Below are 19,929 nucleotides of genomic sequence, written 5' to 3'. Positions count from 1 at the left end.
AGTCTTTCTGTTCTCCTTTTTATCTTTTTTTCATACTTGTATATTCATAACATAATCAAGCAGCAGAACATGTGTATTTACGTACAATTGTGCATGTGAAAGAGGGAAACCAAGGCAGACTAATAATACAAAATAGAGCATACAAGAGAGATCCAGTTTAAAATATGACTTACATAGCACTTGAAGGCTTGCAAAGTTCTTTACATCTATGATCTCATTTGATCTTCATGAAGGTAGGTGCTCTTTATTTTGCAGATTTTTATTTTACATATAAGAAAGCTGCGGCTCAGAGCGTTTAAATGACTTGCCCAGGGTTGTACAGCTATATAAACATGTGGGCCAGGATTTGAACTTCTGGACTCCAGGTCCTAGGCTCTACCACTTTGCCATCTAATTGCCAAATGTTAATTTGGGTATACTTTTTACAACTTTTTTTGGTGTTTTTTCCCCCCTGAACATCATCGTATTTTGACTGGACCCATTATACCCAAATGGAGTTTCTTCTCTTTACTGCTACAGTCTAATGGATATGTGATCTTAGAGATGTGGGTAGAGATCACAAGCCAGCCATGTTTTCCCATCCTTGCTCATGTCCTCTTATACATCTACCACATAAAGCCCACTTGCCCTGTTGTGCCTTTAGCTCATTTTCTTGACATAGTATGGATCTTAGTGAAACATATATGTGCTGTCTATTGGTTATCCTTTACTCTCACATAATGGCCAGCTCACTTTTTTTTTCCCTCCTGGTTACACATTTTGCTGATTTTCTCTTCCTTGCCTCTTCTTCTATAGAATTTTGTATGACTAACTTCCTTGCTTTTTCTCTCCCTCTTAAGTATCTTAGATATCTTTGGTACTATTGAGTATTGGGAATTTTTATTGTTATCCACAGAACTCATGGATCCTGAAAGAGCAGTAGTTTCCCCTTCTAAATTCATTCTTTTCTTAACTGTGATGAAATGGTCTCGGTTGGTGACTACTGTGTGCCCTCCTTGTTATTGCTGTATTTACTGAGCTAGAAAGTTATGGTTCCCAGTGATCATGAATCTGCCATGGGTCACTCATACCCAACAGTGCTTACATCTTTACCTCCTGTTAAATCAAAATGTGGCAGTTATTGTGCCAAATTGTGCAGACCCCATTATTGTTAGAGCACAAGATATCCATTTCAGTTGACCAAGGCTATTTCATGCTATGTAACCACTTCAGAGTTAATGGTCTGATACTTCTTTTGTTTTTACTAGTTAGTCAATGGGTAGCTCCTAGGATATTTCCTTTCATCAAAACTGACAGCCTTGATATCTTTGTGTGCCTTCCTTAACCTTGCTTTGGCCTTAAACAGAATTGCCCTTCCCCTGACCTAACACTGAAGACTAAGTCATTGTCTGATGCTCTAAATTATAACTTCAACAGGCATGGGCCTACCGGATTTGTAAAGACAAACTGATCCCAAAGCAAGTTACAGATCATGTTTTCAATAACACATATTGTAACATGTATACTTCTATATAATAATGGAAAAATGAATAACAATGTCTACCATGGAATAGAAAAATATGTATTATATTTGAAAAAAAATGCTTATACTTGAAAAAAAATGCCTTTTTTTCCCAGGTATTCACCCTGAACCTCTAATCTTGCCTTTCTGTGGCTCTTAGTTTATCTCCACTTTGCAGTATCTTTATGTCAAGCTTTGCATCTTGCATTTCAGGATCTACACCATGCAGCAAGAGCTGGCCACTATGGCTCCCTGCCACAGAAGTCTCAGAAGTCTTATGATGACAACCCTGTAGTTCACTTCTTCAAGAACATCGTAAGTATCCTCCTCATGGGATCTTTGGGAAAAGAAAGACATTTGTTGGGGGAATTAATTGGTCATTAGATATCTCTGTGGCATGACCCTTACCTTGAAGGAAAGCAGAACAGATGATTCTATTGTTGGCAAACCACAAGCAGCAGCAAAAGCTTTTTACCTTGAAAGTACCAGGCCCTGATTTTGAAGATGACATCAGCAACTGAGATACATAACAGGCAGAGCTCAAAAGTTCGAAACAAGCCCCTCCTCATTCCATTTTTCATAAACTGATCCTTCTGTGTATTTAGAGAACTTTTACTTGAGACTAAATCAACACAGAATAGCTTATGTTTTTAAATTTTACTTTTTAAAACTAATTTTCTGATCTGTGGACTTGTTTAAGGTAGCACAGTGTGTTTCATTCTCTTAAATAGATTATTTCAGACATACTATTTCATGATTGAATGCTATTTAAAGAACCAAGATGCCACATGATATTGATGACACTGTCATCAATCAGTCAGCCAATGAGCACTTCATTAAGCACTTACCTCATGCCAGCCACGGTGGATACAAAGGAGAACAAGGAAACAATCCCTCCTTTCCAACAGTTTACAATGCAACATACAGACATTTGTTAAGGGAGAAAAATTCCACTGTCTTTTGAAATGTTTCCTTGCTTTTTATCTCAAACATTTTCTGAACAAATTATTTCTTGGGATACCTGTGTGATATTAGAAAGTAATGTAAAAAAAAAAAGTCCTAAATCCTGTAGGTTGTTTTCAGACCTGGGGCAGCATGGCATGAATTGCTGGGGTCTCATGCATTTCAGGCATTAGGCATTTCAGGTAGCTGCTGCTTAGCTCAGAAACAGTAGCAATGTGAGGCTTGCTTAGCAGCCCAAAGGGCAGTTAAGCGAAGGTCCCAAGGAATCATTGACTCCTTGATTGCTGCTTCACCATTCTCTGCATTGTCTTCCAGGTGTCACCTCGGACACCACCTGCAGGACAAGGAAAGGTAAGACATGATCTTGGAGGGACTGTGGGGGTGGGGGTGGGGGTGGGAAGAAGGGCAACATTAAAAAGCTATCCTTTTTCTTTAGTCGTTCCCTGGAAGTTCCTAAAGCAGGTAGGAGAGAGGCTGACTCTCTCTCATCCAGGAAAAATTCATCACCAGCCAGAGCATGTGGAAAGGCGTCCAGGGCCCATGTCGTGCATGCTGGATTCTGGGCTCCTGATGTCAGTGGGGTCTTGAGAGCCCATCTCCTCTGTGTTTGTTGACCATGTCACTGTTTCTTTCTCTTCCTGTATAGGGGAGAGGATTATCCCTCAGCAGATTTAGCTGGGTAGGTGATGACTGCACTTTCCTTTGGCTCCTCTGCCTGTCTAGCCACTGCAGCCACTTGACTTTTCTGTTCTGATCTTCTTTTCAGTTGCTTAACCTATTCGGATCCTTTTCTTCCCTGTAAACAGCAGTTTGCTTGTGGCTGTAATCTGGGTGCTTTGCTTCTGAATGGGAAATGTGGCCTTTTCCAAAGTGACTCAGTTCTTCTGCTTTAGTACCAGTGGGTCAAACCCACTTCACGCATAGCAACCCACCTTTTCTCCTTCAAGGCTCCTGGAAGATTCGGCTGCTTTTCTTTCCTTTCTTTCTTTCCTTCTTTTTTTTTTTTTAAGGGTGAGAGGGGTGGGGAAAAGATAAAACCAGGGTTGGTTACCCAACCCTGGTTTGTCTTATCATACAGAGCGGTAGCACCTCGTTTGGCCAATTTTAAACTTTTCTCAGGCATAGGAAATGAGGGAAGTGAGTCCTGGGGTCTGGAAGAGGGCAGCAGTGTTGACAAAGAGTTAAAAAAAATGACCTTTCAGTGGAGCTTTTGAGGAAAAAACTAATTCCATTTATTAGAAGAAAAAGACAGAAGAAAATTCCATTTAAAATAAGATTTTGTCTTTAAACTATTTGAACTTAAAAATCAAGTAAAAAAAATGAAATTGTAGACATCTATGGCAAGACCACAAGGCTCAATAAACACAAACTCTATATAGTAGGGTTTGCCCTTTCTCTCTCATTTACTAGAAATGACCATGACCTTATGGTCTCTCACTTATTCTCCAAAGGTCTCCCAGTTGAGGTTGATACAATTCTCTACAGATGCCACTGCCTTTGGCTACTGTTGTACAGTAGGCTGTATTCCCATTTCACAAACTCACAGACTGTACCATTCTCTAAATAAAGAGAGGAGGGGGAGGAATCACTTAATGATAGATTTTACTGGAGACATAGAAACTGAATGCTTCCAGGAGGTCCTAAATGACTGAAAAAAAAATTTTTTTTAATGATCCTCAAGGACATTTTCTCTAGAATGAACCATAAGCCATGTTATTATGTAAATTTCAGGAGTCCAAAGGACTGTGATTCTGTCAGTGTAGGTACTCATTGTACCCAGGCAGTTGGTAGCCTTAGTAGGTGTTCTTCATGAGCCACTGTGCCTAGCAAAAACACCAATCCAATGATTACGGTTGTAGGGAGGAACCTTCCAAATTTGGCTAGACTGGACCTTGGAAGACAGACCTCCATTCTATCACGGGGCTTTTCTAGAGTGGTTGGGTCTGTAGGGGCTTTGCTCCACTGGAATAGTGTTTGAGAACCCAAGGTCATCTCCAAAGCAGGAGGAAACATTCCAGTAGGACTCTATGGGAAAGGACCCTTATCTTTTAGTGATCTTAAATCTATTCTGAGCCTGATTCTCTGACCCTGGGATGTGGGTGGGGGGTTGGGTTGGGGGGGTGGGCATGCATAGGGAAGTCCTCAGCAGGATTTATGAGGGGGTGGGAGACCAGATCCCCTACAATAGGAGTGTCCAATAGAAGATTTTCTTCTCTCCACAGCAAAAGGAGTGGGACATGAGGAGCAGAAATGGGAAAATTTGGCACTGTAGGTATCCAGAAGCAAAGCTGTCCTAATCTGGCCTCATCTAAACACTCATCAGTCCCTCAGATTGCTTCACAAATTTGCAAAGCACATAGACCCTCCCACCCAACCGCTTCCCTCCCAGAGGACTTTGCCTGTGGCAAAATCTATACCCTTCCATTGCTCAGTTTAAAAGAAAAACTTGCATAAATGTCTCTGACAAATTAGGGTTTTTAAAGTTTAAAAAAAAGGGGGGGGAACTTTTTTATTAAAAAAATTACATCAATGACCATATCACCTTGGCAAACAAAAAGGACTCCAAAATACTTTTTTTTTTTTTTAAAGAGGCAGTTTGGTGTAGGGGAAAGAGCCCTGGATTAGTTATCAAGACCTGGGTTCAAATCCCAACTCTGCTACTTCCTATCTGTATGACCTTGGGAAACTCAACTTCTCTAGGCCTCAGTTTCTTCATTTGTAAGATAAGTTAAACTTATCTTTAAGGCCCCTTCCAGTTCTAAGTCCTGTGGTCTCAAGATCATAACTTTAGAACTGAATGAGATTTTAGAGGCCATCAAGGCCAAACCCTTCATTTTATAGATGAGGAAACTCAGCCCACCCCCGCCCCGGAAGTAGTGTGGTAAAATGGAAAGCATGCTGGACTTGGAATCAGAGGACCTGGGTTTGAAACCTGGCACTGGCATTTACTACCCATGTGACCTTTGACAAGTCACTTTTTTAGGTCCCAGATTCCTCATCTGTAAAGTCTCTTCCAACTTTAAATCTAGGAGCCTATGAGGTCAAGTGACTTGCCCAAAGTCACACAGAGCAACAGAGCTGGAATGTCTTTTGGAAAAGTGTGTAAAACCCCCTCAAATACCCTAATGGATATGGGATATCATCTGTTTGCCTATTCCCTCCAAGACCCTTCCTGATCACAACCCATCCACACCTGCCCATCCTGTGTGACTCTTGGCTATGTCTGCTCACAAGTTTGCCACAGGAAGTCCACCCACCATACTGGGGGCTTTCCTTTGCTTTCTTCTGACATTGCTAGGGGACTACTGGATCACTTGGGCCTGTCATCCCTTGCTCGCTCCACGCTACCAGCCCATCCTCTCTTTCCATCATAAGTTTCTTTGATGACAGTTTTTCCAAGTTCTTCACTCATTGTATGTTGCAGCCTGCTCACACTCACCATTTGCCTCTCCCTTGCCCAGAATGTGATACTCATTTTGAATTCTTCAGACACAGTAGTGTTTACATGAGTCAGAGTCATATAATCCCACTTGTAGAATATCAATATTAAAAAGCCAGACCTTTGTTTCTGGAGTTTAGGGTCATTAGAGGAGATTTTGGAGAAATGTCATTAGCAAATAAGTGCCTGATCCTGCAGAGTGAACTCTGGGGGATTCTCTCCAATGACATGGGGGTAATAGGGGGAAAATATCATCAAGATGTTTTCTTCTGCTATCACAATACAGAAAAGTGTACACAAATAGCTTGCTCTTCATTATCTGTGGTAAGAGGAGACAAAAATGGTACAGTTAAGGACCATTCACAAAGAATTCTAACCCTTAGTTTCCACTGCCTTCCTCTCCAGACCTTTCTAAGAGCTGCAAACAATGGATCAGTTTTAAATGACCAGGAATTTCACTTCTTTTCTTCCTTTCATTTACTTGCTACTTTTTGGCAGAGGTGCTAACAAACTGTAATGTGACCCAAAGGAAGGCAGCAGGAGAGTGCAGGGGGAGAAGCCAGGGCTTTAGAGGATCCCCAAAGTGGAGTGCAGACACCCAGGCCACTCATTCATTCAGTCCATCATCAAGCATATATGAATAAGTGCCTACTAGTTGCACTGTGCTACTGCTGGCGGAGCCCCAAAGCTTGGGTAAGGCACAGCCCCTGCCCTCGGGGAGCTTACAGTCTAGCAGCTAGACAATGAAGAAATGACTATATTATTTTAAGGTTTGTTTAAAATCTCTGCATAATACTGTGATATGCAGATTCCATCCCTTGTGGGATCCTACTTTGGCCAGTAGCATTAAGCAGGGGTTCTCAAAGGTAAGCCTGAAGCAGACCTGACTTAGCCTCTACTTCATGCAGAACTTTCTCCCGGACTCAGGCCATTGTCCTGATTTTTCCCCACCTGTTAAAACCTGCTGTCAGATCCTTTAGTCACACTGTGTCTGTGAATGCAAACTACTGATAACACCTTAAAGTATTTACATTTTAACTGGGCTGGGAGCCTCAAACTAAAGGGGTCAAAATGAATCATCAGCAGGTGGGAGGCCGGGGTGTGGGGAGGTTGTGCTATGATGGTTTGGGGTGGTTAATCTTCCTGGGCTCTGGGAGAGAAGACAACTCCAGCCCACCAGCTAACCTAAAAGTTTTTATCTCCCTTTCTGTGTCTGCTCCATTTCCAGCCCAAATAATATTGGTCGACAGTTTTCTTTTCCCCAAGCAAAAGTCTACCCTGGTTTCTTTCAGAGGTTTCCAGGATGGCCAGCCACCTTGTTGGGAGATTCTGAAGGCCCGTGGTTCATTTTTTCCAACCTGTGCCACATGTTTCCTGATAAATTCTAGGTTGTCCAACAGAAGAGCAAGTGAGAATTTAAAAGGAGAAATACAGTCAAGCAAATTATTAATCTGGATAATAGCTCAAGAACCTAATGTTTTAAAGGCACTTTGTCTTCAGAGGAAGGCAACAGGAAATGCAAAGCAGTTTATCATTCTAACTTGAAAATGCCATCTCGCTATCCTTTTCAGTTAGTTTGTTTATTTGTTTTGCTTAGCTCTGTTTAACTATCATCCATCCCTCTGTGTACCAGCATGGAGAGAGCTCACTGGTGGCAGCTGCAGGGAGGCAAGGATAGCCCTGGCCACAAGCCATCGTGTAGCGTTCTAAAGCTCTTCCTTGTTCCCATTTCATTTTTATTAACACTAGATGCCAAACCTGACAGCATTGTTTTTCATGTGGAAATAGCGTGTGGGGGGGCGGTACTATGTTCTCCAACAGGGCATAGGGTTTAATGAAGAGTCATTCAGGATAAGGCAGAATGATAGACAAGGCAGGAAGGGTCAGTGCTAAGAGGGGTCTGGTTTTCCTGACTTTGCTAACAATTGTATGATTTTTCCTAAAGTCAGTCAGTCTCTCTGGGCTTCCTTTCTCATCTAAAAAACCGCAAGATGACTCTCTGCCCCTATTTGATCTAATAAGGATGTGCAAAGCTAAAAGAAGATAATACAGAGGAGATTGCTGTATACATTCTAGGTGTCTTCCCCAATTAGCCACATGTGAAAGTTGAGCATCTTTGAACCCCTTTACCCACATTAGATGACTTTTCTTTCCCACTCTTGCCAATATACTTTGAAATACCCTAATCATATTTTCCATGTGCACTTCTTTAATTTAAAAAATAACACTCTCCATTTGAAGATAAAGTACACTAGAAAACAGATGGCTCTTAGGGATATAAATAACAAAACCTCAGGATTCATTTGTTTATGCTTGTTAACACTGAGAGAATTCTCACCATGCCCAAAGTGCAAAAGGGAAAAATGTGAAGGGGATCTTGCTCTCTTACCTCCAACCCCAACGCCTCCTTATTGCACAAAGTACCAGAAGGAAGATTGCATGCTGCCTATGATGCTAGTGGCACTTCTGTTTTAGTTTTCCCATGGCCCACACTAGATATGCTGGGCACTGAGGTTCAGGTGCCCTGGGTTCCTGAGAGGTCATTCTAGTTCAGTGACTAAAAGACAAAACAAAGAAAGGTTTAAAGAGGGACACGAGCCCTGGTTCTGTTTGGTGGAGCCTTTTCTTCATAGGTTCATAGATTTAGAGCAAGAAGGACCTTTCAGAGTCATCTGCATTTTACAGATAAGGAAACTGAGGCTCAAAGAGGTTAAATGATTTAAGGGTTAAGAATTAACTCATTCATTCAACATATATTTATTTTGCCAGTTTAGGTGTTCTGAAGGCCCAATTAGAAGCAGTCCAATCCACACAATACAAATTTACTTAAAATAACCAGGAACAAAATCCCTCAAGAGTGCCCCTGTCTCTCTGCAGAGATTCTTATCTTTGGTTGTGTCCAGTACCATCTTTGCAAGAATCTTTTTTTTTTTCATTTGAACAGATTTCCGTTGACAAGCTCTCCCCTGACATCACATTCACATATCTCCCCTCTCACATGTTTTAATGTGATAACAAAACATGTTTTCCTGTGCTTACTGATTGATTTACATTCTCACTGGGGGACACCCAGGTCTGCACAACTGAACCGATTTTTATCCCTTTTCATTGTCCTTAGTTACTACTGGTCCACCACCCCAGCCAACACATCCCTCCTGGGAAGGAGCCTGAGTCACCTGTTTGTCTTTCTTTGCAGGGAGCCGAAGGGCAGAAGCCAGGGTGTGGATATGGAGGAAGGGCTTCAGACTATAAATCAGCTCACAAGGGATACAAGGGTGCACACCCAGATGGCCAGGGCACTCTTTCCAAAATCTTTAAACTGGTAAAGTAAACAATTATTACAGTCCATGAAATGTAGGGCCCACAGAACAACAGAGACATGGCTGTCTGCATAGGACATCAGTCACAGACCTGTTAGGATGTTCAAGATGCTGTATGATCCCCATATGTACTGGGGCCAGATTTTCCCCAGTATCAGGGAGTAGGTGGGGTCTGTGTGTCAGGAGGGACACTCGCTCTGTAGGCCCTTGGAGGCACTGCTGAGATGACTTTGCCAATAAGCTGAAGAACGGAGGCTGTCTCTAAAACGGACTTTGGAGTGAATTTTTCTCAGATAGTAACATATGCTTGCATTCCAGGCCCTGAAGAAAAGTTTTGCAAGGTGTCTCCATCATATCTAGATCACTGTCCCTAGAAATGCCCTTGCCATACATGCCCTGTTCTTAAACCCCTAAGTACCTCAGGGGCACCTTGGCAGGTAGCAGGACTACAAGTCTTCCTTCACTCAGTGGGCTAAAATCCTATTCATCTTTCTCTGCTCATGAACAGAAAAAGCAAAGGTCACTGATATTTTAATTCACTGTGCTAGGAAAATTAAGAAAAACTTCAGGGGATTATTCTAGCTAATTTCAAGAGCAAGTAACTATGTCCACTTTTGAATATGAAAAATCATAGGATGTAGCTAGAACAGACCTTAGAAAACACTGGGGTCTGACCCTGGAGAAAACTTGTGACTTTCAGTTCCATTTGGGAGGAGCTTGTCATACTGGCCTGTTATTCTGTTTTGTTATATTTCTCCTTTTATATAACGACAATCTTCTCCTTTTATTCAAGTTGCTTTTTTTTTTCTTTCTGGGTAGTGGACTCTCATAGAGAATACATTTCCTAAATGGATGCTTCTACTTTCTCTTCATTACAGTATAAGGACAGCTACCATTTGTCACTTACTCTTTTTTTTTCTTTTCTTTTTTGCTTTTTGGTGAGGCAGTTGGGGTTAAGTGACTTGCCCAGGGTCACACAGCTAGTAAGTGTCAAGTGTCTGATTTGAACTCAGATCTTCCTGACTCCAAGGCCAAACCTCTATTCCCTGTGCCACCTAGCTGCCCCTTGTCACTTACTCTTAAGCAAAACCAGCCCATTCCCCTGATTTAGCTGATACTGGAACAGTGAGGATTAAAACAATGATTCCATTCGATTAATTCCATCCATGTCAACAAATATTCATTAAGCTCCTGCCTACCTTGAACAGGGTACTTTATTTACAATTTAATGGGAGGAAGAATAAGACAGCAATTGAATAAATGCTGTATGGGGGTAGTGATAAGGGCAAAGGAGAGATCTAGACAAAATGCCTTCAGAGATTTCGATGGTCTTTAAATGTGGGGAAAGGGAAGCCTTCATGAGGCATGAAGGAGGTTATGCCAAAAGTGGCTTTGAAGAAAAGGAAGTACTTTAATATAAAGTTATGAGGAAGGGGTGTGCTTCAGGCATGGAAGGCCTTGCCTAATGGAGGGGGGACAGAGCTATTGAAATGTGATGGGAGAGCATCTCACCTTAGTTCAGTTGTCCTGCATCTTAGAGTGTGAGAAGATAAACAGAGTGGAGTAAGGCTGGAAAGGTAGAGAGGCAGGAGCCTGGTTATAGATTAGAGTTACATGTGAGGAACTTCAGGCATTTCCACCAAAGGAACGTTACAATCAAACTGCATACTAACAATAATAAGGCAGAATGTTTCTGGGATAAGAGACAGCATAGTATTGGTTTTGGAAACACTAGTAAAATCCTGTCCTGGACACTGACTACCTGTGTGACCTTAGCCAAGTCACTTATTCCCTTTGTGACTCAGAGAAAATCCATAAAATGAGGGGGTTGGACTGGGTGATCTCTAAGATCCCTTCTAGTACTAAATCATCAGTCCTGTGATCAGTAGGGAGACAGATACAGGTAGAAAAACAAAGAAGTCCATTACACCTATGCTACATGGTTTGGTTTTTTTGGTCAAGAAAATCACAAGTGGTAAAAACTTTCAGTTAGTCTCTCTAGATTAGAATAAGAAACAAACACTCAAGGGGAGTGTTTTCTGTAGCTAAGGATTGCACAAATGGAGCTAGAAGAAGTCATGAATGTTTAACCAGAACTATTTTTGTATTTATCCAGAAAAGTGGAATATCGTGTTCCCTTGGTTTTGATTTGCCATAGTTTAGAAAGTTTAACATCCATCCTGGGACTTATGTTAACTACTGAGTAATATCAGCTAACATTTATATAGTGCTTTAAGGTTGCAAAGCACTTTATATATGTTATCCCATTTGATACTCACAAAAACCCTGTGAGGTAGGTTCTATTTTTATGCCCATTTTACAGAGACTGAGAGGTTAAGTGATTTGCCCAGAGTCACACAGCTAGTAAGTATCTGAGATAGGATTTGAATTCACTGACTCCAAATCCAGTGGTATATTCATTATACTACCTGGACGCATGCATGCATGAATATACATATAGTATATATACATCGCATATAAGTGTAGGTTTGTATGCATGATATACATATATATGTGCAAACATATATACATCATGCAATATATAAATTAGTCTGTGTATATCTATATATCATATGTATATGTATTTACATGTTCATATATATGAATACATACATACACATATATATTTGCAACTTTTAGTGTGAGAGCATTGTCTAAGGTTCTAAGAGGTTCAGTGACTTACTCATGATCACACTGCTAATCTATGTCAAGAAGCAGGCCTCCAGCTTGTCTTCTTGACTCTAAGAAAGGTCTTTTATCCACTATGTAACATTATTGCCTCTCATTTGCAACTGATTATCCAAACGATTTTTTTGTTTACAAAAATGGCCTCAGAAAGGAAATCAGAAACTCATTGTGGTCATGTCTAAAATGGAAACGGTGGAGGGAATATCATAGTATTGTTCATCATTGGTACTAAAAGAAAAAAAATTGTTAGAGGTATTGAAATTTCACTGAGATTGATAGAACAAGGCAGTTAGTTCTGAATTAGGGAATAATCTGAAATAGAGAATATTTTAAAAGAACTCTAGTTTCAGGGCTTTGAAAATAATTACAATCACTGGAACCAGCCACACACAAAGAAATTAAGCAAAGGCCTAGGCAGGCCTGCTTTGAAGAGCCCAGATGAGTCATTTGTAAATAATATTATATGCAAATAATGAAAAGAAAGTGTGGGAAAGGGCAAGGAACTTTCTTTCTGAAATCCTTTTCACACTATTAATTTGCTTAGCAAATCCTTTTTTCATAGATTTTGCAGAGGGAAACCAGTCTAAGATAGCAGGTTTTAATAGTAGGGAAACAATAAGAAGGTTTGTATTATAGACACACTTCTCTAGACTGATGGCTGAGGGGTTTGTTTCTGTTTAATAGGCATTTACCTTGGGATTCACAATGCTACCAGACAGTAGATTGAGATGGCCAAGATTTAATGGCATTTAATACAATTTAATGTATTATCTTCTCTACCTTTTCTAACATTTTCTTCTCTCTCCCTTCCCCATTCCCTCCTACCCCCCCTGCCCTGGATGAGAAGGTGGTGGTGAAGGAAAGGAATTGGTATTTTGTCAGCTCAGAGAGTTGTTTTGAGAAAAAATGAATGTGGAAGGAGACCATTGTAAAATACACTGTATCCCAAATAGGCTAAAGAGGCAAGAAGGTTTCTCATTTTTTCTACTTTGAATAGATTAGGATTGGTGTTTTCATATAGAATAGGGCAACTTTCTCACAGATTCACAGCCCAGCATTTGTAAGAGGTACAGCTTGCTGAGCCCATGCCTCCTCATATTTCATATAGAGCAATCGTTTATTTCAGAAAGGTATTTCTGAGATATTAATGGATAAAGAGAAGTCCATAAAGCACTTAGAGAAAAGGCTTGTTTCAAATGTCAAGACAGTTTCTTGCCAGGTGCTCATGGCATTTTACTATATCCTGCGATGGCATCTTTTCTTTAAGGAGATCTCTTCCTAGTTCTCACATTTAATGATTTCAAATCCAAACTTCCTCTCACATCCTTTTCCTAAATTACTCACTCCTCCCTGCTTTCTGTTAAGACTGAAGTGGAATGGCTCCATGGGCCAAGGGACTGCTGAAATCTGGTTATGCACATGGCTAACATCTCCGAGAAAGGTACAGATTAATTTGCTGGTTACATTTTCAGGCTGATCTTTAAACAGAAGCAATTTGGGCTGCCAAGAATTGCAGCTGGAAAGGAATATTTTAGGGAACCAATAAGGTCTGGTTCAGTTTTAATTCTTCCCTATCTTAAAAAAAGAAGCAAAGGAATTAATCTTTAAAATTCAGTCTAGCATAGTATAGAACAATGAAATCTGTACATGGTTAAAATCCATAAAGCTAGGTAACATTGCCCTAATTAAAGGTATTTATTTTTTCCTTAAAGTCATGTGCTTTAAGCTGTGTCCAATGACACCTTTGGAAGTAAAGGCTGCATGAGCTGATTTTAGATTTCCTGAGAAAGCCCTAGGAGACTGACATGGCACCTCAGAGAACGTCAGGCACACGCTTTTAGGACAGGAAACCTCATTTTTTGCAATAAGTGGTTTGTAACTTTGTTTTTTCTTAATTCAACAGTAGAATTCACCATTAAAGGAATTCTCTAAAACAAACATTATTAAAAGGCTGTCCAAGTGGAACAGCCTTGCTCTGTTTTGCCCCAGGGGGCAGAACTTTGAGGGAAACACATTTTAGCCCAATATATGAAAGAATCCTCTAACAGCTAGGACTGTCCAGTGAAGGATGGAATGGGGGCTTTGTTAGACAATAAACTCCCTGTCACTGGAGGTATTCAAACCTTTGAATGACTATTTTTTTTCTGGTTTTCTCCAGAAAAGATTCCAATATTGTCTGAAGATACACTGAAGTCTAAAATACCTTCCACAACCATGAAGTTATTAGATACTTTTAAAATGAAATTCTCTAGTACAGGAGTTCTTAACATGGTGTCCATGAACTTGTTTCTTAAAATATTTCGATAACTACATTTCATCATAATTGGCTTCCCTTATAATCATGTGCATTTAAAAACATTATTCTGAGAAGGGTTCCATGGGCTTCACTAGACTGCAAAAGGGGTCCACAACACAGAAAAATTACTTCATTAATTAATACATTCCATATTCTTGGAAGGTTCTTTCTACCCTCCCTTGTCCCATAAGACTTTAATAGATTTCTTACAGCAAGGCATACTTGTAGAATTTTTAGGAGAAAAAAAAACCTTCACATGCCTCCCCTTCTCACTTTCCCCCAAGAGTCTACCCCACATAAGTTATGCAGAAACAAAACCTCTTTGTGATTATTAGTTTCTTTCCTAGTGTATTTTTTAGTGAATCCTGCTGCTGATTTAAAATTATACTTTCCTCATTTTTATAACTATATATAGTAGGGTAAGAACAAGCCAATAATTGTTAAAAGCTCTTTAATTTTCTTCATGGCAGAGTGACATATTGCTCTCCTACGGGCCATAGTCAAAAAGAAATTTTGAAAGAACCCAAGAGGGACTTAATAAGTCAGGGACTTGTACATCTGGACCATAACATATGGGGGAGAGAATGAACATCACAATTTGGATTCATTTAAGTATTTCATCCCAAACTTGACAGAAAGTGCACTCTTTCCTTCCTGTGTTAAACTAAATTCATAAAGGATGATTCATTGTTGGGGAAGGTGTCACAAAATTCTGGAAAACAGATGCAGCATTTTTCCTTTTCTTGTAGAGGACATATACCCAAATAGCATTTATACCACTGGACTAGAACTGGACCAGAATCTGGTTTTGCACCCTCTTCTCAAACCAAATTTCAATGGAAACCAAGAGAATGAATTGATAAAACTTGCTTAACTCAAAAGGCATGTCATGGTCCTCTCTGAGAATGGAGGACAAATCACAACCACAACACACACAATTATAATGTCCTATAACGTCAAACTGTTGAAAAAATCAGAGAGATAGATTTCCTAAGGAAATTGTTACTTGGTTTTTTAATTTCACTCTTCTTTGGCTATCCTTAACTTTGTGAATGGTTGTTTGTGTGCTTGTGGCTACTGAACTCTTGCTCTGGTTGAGATTGGCCTAGGGACCTTAGAGGCAATCTCATCTAGTTACTCAAAGAATAACAATCGCTTATTTATGACTATCACCAAGAGAAGAAAATATAAGTCCTAGTAGTTTGTGTTGGAGTATCTAATTCCAAGGGACAACTCATCCTGCAGGGCTCAAAAATTCAGTCAGTAAGAGCCAAAGGATTAGCCTGAGAACTGAAATTAAAGGTTCAAACAGCGTTTCCTTACTAGGCACCATCCTTCACACAGTTTCCTGATTAAGGTTTAAGCATGGTTTTGATCCCTTTGGTCCCCCACTTAAAACCTTTTAATCCTCCCTGCTGCCAAAGAAGAGAGGCCATCTTCTTTAGACAGGAAGGTAATTAAGATCTTCCATTCTGGCTCTAGCCTAACAAATGGGTCAAGATTCTCCAAAACAGCCTGTGCTTTTTGTCTTTCCTTACATCTGCATTACCATATCCTCTTCTCTCACTCTCCCCTACCTATTGAAAGCCTGTCCTATTCTTCAAGCCATACCCCGCTCCATGAAGCTTTCCCTCATTCCCCAAGTTAAAAATTATTCTTAATTGCTCAGAATAATTGCACTTTCTTTGTAGCTCATTCATGCACTCATGTTCTGTTTTGCATTATGTGGCTTGTTTTATTTGTTATATTGTAAACTCCTTGCAGTGATCCTGTCTCTTCCAGCTCCTTGGCACTTAAGTGGTTGTTGAATTTGAAACATTGGTGCCATAATTTTTAGTGGCCAATCTGTAGTTAGTAGTCATCAATCCAGTTATCTAACAGCTATCTGCAAAGCACTGCCCTAGCCACTGGGGTGAGATACAAAGATAATTGACCCAGTTGCTGCCCTCACAGTCTAAAAAACAAACAAAGCATGCAGCTGGCCAACAAGAAGGGCCTATATTTGTAGGCCTTCAGGAAGTGGCTGTGTTGATAGATGTGTACAGACCAGAACTGTTCTCATCTAATCTTTGCCATTTTCTTTTCTATAGGGAGGAAGAGATAGTCGATCTGGATCGCCCATGGCTAGACGCTGAAGTTCTTCATTGTCTTTACAGTATTATGTACTTGGCTTCTTAATATAACTGCCTTAAAATTTTAATAATATTTGCATAAATCGCCTAGATAGACAAGCAATTTCTCACTTAATGTGTCTATTGAGTTGTGCGTGCAGTAAGGAGAGTCAGACAACATCCTACTGGCAATTTCTGGCCAACAGTTGAATGGAAAAGAAAAATTAAGAAACACAGAGTAGTTTTAAGTGCTTTTTTATGTTTTAAAATAAAGTAACAGATTCCTCAGAGTATTCATTCCACTTCAGAAAGCCCCCTTCCACACTCAGAAATACATTGGTCATAATTTTATCAAAGCTCATTCCACCAAATCTCTCCATCTTTGGATTTCTTTCTCACTGACCCAGTGCCTTAGAATGGCACCACAGAACCAAAGCTTTTGTTCCTGAGCACTGCCATTGAAGACATGCCACTGTGGAAAACACATGTGCAGAGTAGGTATGGACTGTTGATCCAAGCTTACTTTGTTTTTCTTTTTAATGCCCCATTCTCTCACCTCAAAAATACTTTATTTTTCATAACAGGATTAGGCAGTCACAGAGTGGGTTTACAAATGTTGGGAGCTCCAGGTATGTGAAATGTGGGACAGGGCAGCTGTTAACAGTTTTAATGTGATGGAGAAAAGAGGGGGAAGGCAATCCTTCCAGAATTGCTTTTGCTCATCACACCCAAAAAAAATTGAATTTGAGAGTGTGGCAGAGAAAGGAAAAGGACGTCAAACTAGGGCTGGGCTATTGCCTCAAAACAGGAAACAGGAATTTCCCAGCAAAACGGACAATTCTGAGTGTACACGTGGCCACTGGATGTCACTGCTGCTCCACACAGACAAAGATATCATAGTATTTCTTTAGCAGTAATAAAAACCAAAGGCTAGTTTCCTGCAATAAAACCAAGAAATCTAGTTTCCTGCAATAAAACCAAGAAGTCTAGTTTCCTAAAGGAAGCCCGCTCGCTAGCTAGGAGATTTTCTGATAGTTCTGCACATCTCACAGTAGCATTGACAGTTTTCTTGTTGGTCTGGCAGTGTCAAACTGGTAAGCTGCTCTGAAACCATGAAACCAGTCCTAAGTTTTTAATGGCAGTGTGTAAGCCAGTCCCCTGCTACTGTGAAAACCCAACTACTATAGTTGCCTCCTAGAAATAAACTAGAAATAATGAATTAGACATAGATGTGTAACTATCATGAATATACTCACCTATCTACATGTGGTCTGGAATGCACCAACCATATGTGAATTAAAAAAAAAAAGTTCTTCTGAATTGCATTGTTTTCTAACTTAAGTAAGCCAAATGTTTCTTAACACTAACTAATATATCGATTGATTCAAATATTTTGGTTCTAGCATATCCTTTATAGCCAGCAACAGAGCATTCATTGTTGGCATCCAGCTTTCTTTAATGTTAATGAGAATAGTTCCCAATGCACTGTTTTTAATTCCAGTTCACCTTTATATGTTTAGTGTATGTGTAATGCAATGTCTGTTAACATGTAGCAATGAATGAAGAGAGGGTAAGGAAAAACAGGAACAAAGTTAAGGAGAAAAAAACCTTCAAATTGTTCAGCAAAAAAAAAAAAATTACATCTTTGAGCTAGGTTGCTGGACGTTATTTTCTCTCTGTAGATGTGTTTTCTCTCTGCAGCTTCACCCCAAAAGTAAACTCTGCCATATAGTTGAGTTTAAAAGTCTACACTGTGCTCAAAAGTGGAAAAATCTTAAGCTTATAAAAATGATTGAAATAAAAATAATAAACATTTAATGCTATTTGGATGAGATGTCTTATTTTACTATATCTAAGTTTCAAAATGTGGATGCTTGTAGGGCAGGGACAATGGGTCTCAAGAGCTGATTTTGGTAACACCTGCCATAATAATAAAGACCTGCACAACCTTAGGGATTCTTGGATAATATTCATTATTAGAGTGGTTTAGATAACAATGAAATAAAGGTACCACTATGAGCAAAGGGGATTCACAGGCATATTTTTCACAGTATCTACATATTTAATTATTAAGTATTTATAAATTATTAGTGTCCAGGGGGTGCTTCATTTATTATGTACATTGCTGTTTCCAAACTTATTTTGAAAATTTTTTTTTATTCACTTTTTGTCACCTTAGTTTCTTGGAGGTGAGGAATGGGAACTATTTGTTCTTTTTTTGTGTCTGGCCATTTCTGACTTACAGAGGAAAATGTAAAGGGATTGACTTTTAAATCTACAGGTATTTATAAAACTTTGCCTTCATATAAAGGCTTGCTAACTTAAGGACCCAATTCCATTCAAGGAATATTTCCTGAGATCCTACTATGCAAAGAAGCCTTCTAGAAGGAGCAACAAGGGCTATACAAATGAACGAAGGCTATGCTTGCCTTAAGAGGTTATTGTGTGGGGTAGAGGGAAGAATAGGAGACATCAAATACACAGATAACTACAACACAAAGCAGAATATAATTGTCTTAAGTACAAAGTTGTGATGAGGTTTTGGAACAGGGAAGGCTTATAACTGCTTTGGGAGTTCAGTGAAGACTCCATGGAGAAGGTGGCATTTTGAAGTGTGCCTTAAAGGATAGCAACATATATAACAGCATCAAGGACAGATAAAGATAAAGAAGGACAGTTTTCAAGGCAGAAGAAACATAATTAGCCAAGATGGGGAGCATAGAAAGGGATGTGCTCAGAAGGTTTTGAGTATCTCAGTGTGGCTAGAATATAAAGCAGGAATATAGTGAGAGATAAGGGGAGAAAAAGATTGGATCTAGGGGGATGGAAGATCTCTGAATGCCAAGTCGAAAGAATCTAGACTTAATTCTACAAATAATGGAGGTTAATTAAAGTTTCTGAGAAAGGGAGTGGCAAGTTCAGAGTTCCAGGAAGACTGATTTGACAGCAATGGGCAAGATCACTTAAAGGGAGAAGAATATGGAGACAGGGAGATCATTTAAGAGGCTCCATTAAGAGGCTACATCTGTGTCATGGGTAATAAGGACTCGAACCAGAGTAATGGTAGTGAAGATGGAAAGAAGATAGATGGTAGAGTCCTTGAGAGAGATGATAGAATGTAGTCTCCTCGAGAGTAAGACCTATTTTTTCATACTTTTAAGCTTTGAATCCACCTGCAAAAATCACAGTTAAGTGCTTAAAAATACTTGTTGACTGATTTAGAAGGCAGAATCAATAGGACATCATGATTGAATGATGAGGGACAGGTGAGGTCAAAAATGACTCCAGTTAATACTAAGACTTTCATATGTTAAAACATGGCATTTCTGCCTTTTTTTTTTTTGAAGAGGGAGAAATCACATAAAGCTCAATAAACTATTTTAAAAGGTTTTTATAAAGATATTTAGGTTATTAAGATATATTCAATATATTTAAAATAAATGAAGTTAAGAGGTAAAATCCAGTTCTATTATGAATCCACAATTATAATAGGATGCTTGGGTAAATAGCTTAACACGAGAATAAGTGAAAAGTCATTAAGTGTTTACTGTGAGCAAAACACTAAACATACAAATAGAAAAGAGTGCCTACTCTTAAGGAGTTCACATTTT

General features: G+C 39.5%; 1 protein-coding gene across 7 annotated transcripts in view; it reads left to right on the top strand.

Annotated features, from left to right (window-relative positions):
- Positions 1-18,081, top strand: part of MBP (myelin basic protein) — a 207,851-nt gene extending 189,770 nt beyond the window's left edge. For 3 of the 7 annotated variants that reach the window (XM_027852330.1, XM_027852328.1, XM_027852329.1), the window contains exons 5-9: positions 1,715-1,816; positions 2,780-2,815; positions 3,111-3,143; positions 9,100-9,225; positions 16,298-18,081. In XM_027852330.1, the coding sequence (XP_027708131.1) occupies positions 1,715-1,816; positions 2,780-2,815; positions 3,111-3,143; positions 9,100-9,225; positions 16,298-16,342 (342 nt within the window). In that variant the 3' untranslated portion in view covers positions 16,343-18,081. Of the gene's footprint in view, positions 1-1,714; positions 1,817-2,779; positions 2,816-3,110; positions 3,144-4,686; positions 4,733-9,099; positions 9,226-16,297 lie in introns of those variants that run through there. The other 4 variants (XM_027852333.1, XM_027852332.1, XM_027852331.1 and 1 more) reach the window with 4 other exon arrangements.
- The last annotated feature ends 1,848 nt before the right edge of the window (positions 18,082-19,929 follow it).

The sequence above is a fragment of the Vombatus ursinus genome, unplaced genomic scaffold, assembly GCF_900497805.2.
Source record: "Vombatus ursinus unplaced genomic scaffold, bare-nosed wombat genome assembly UNPS02009573.1, whole genome shotgun sequence".
In the NCBI taxonomy this organism is placed as follows: domain Eukaryota; kingdom Metazoa; phylum Chordata; class Mammalia; order Diprotodontia; family Vombatidae; genus Vombatus; species Vombatus ursinus.
Note: the sequence above shows the minus strand (reverse complement) of the source record. Positions and strands in the feature narration are given on the sequence as shown.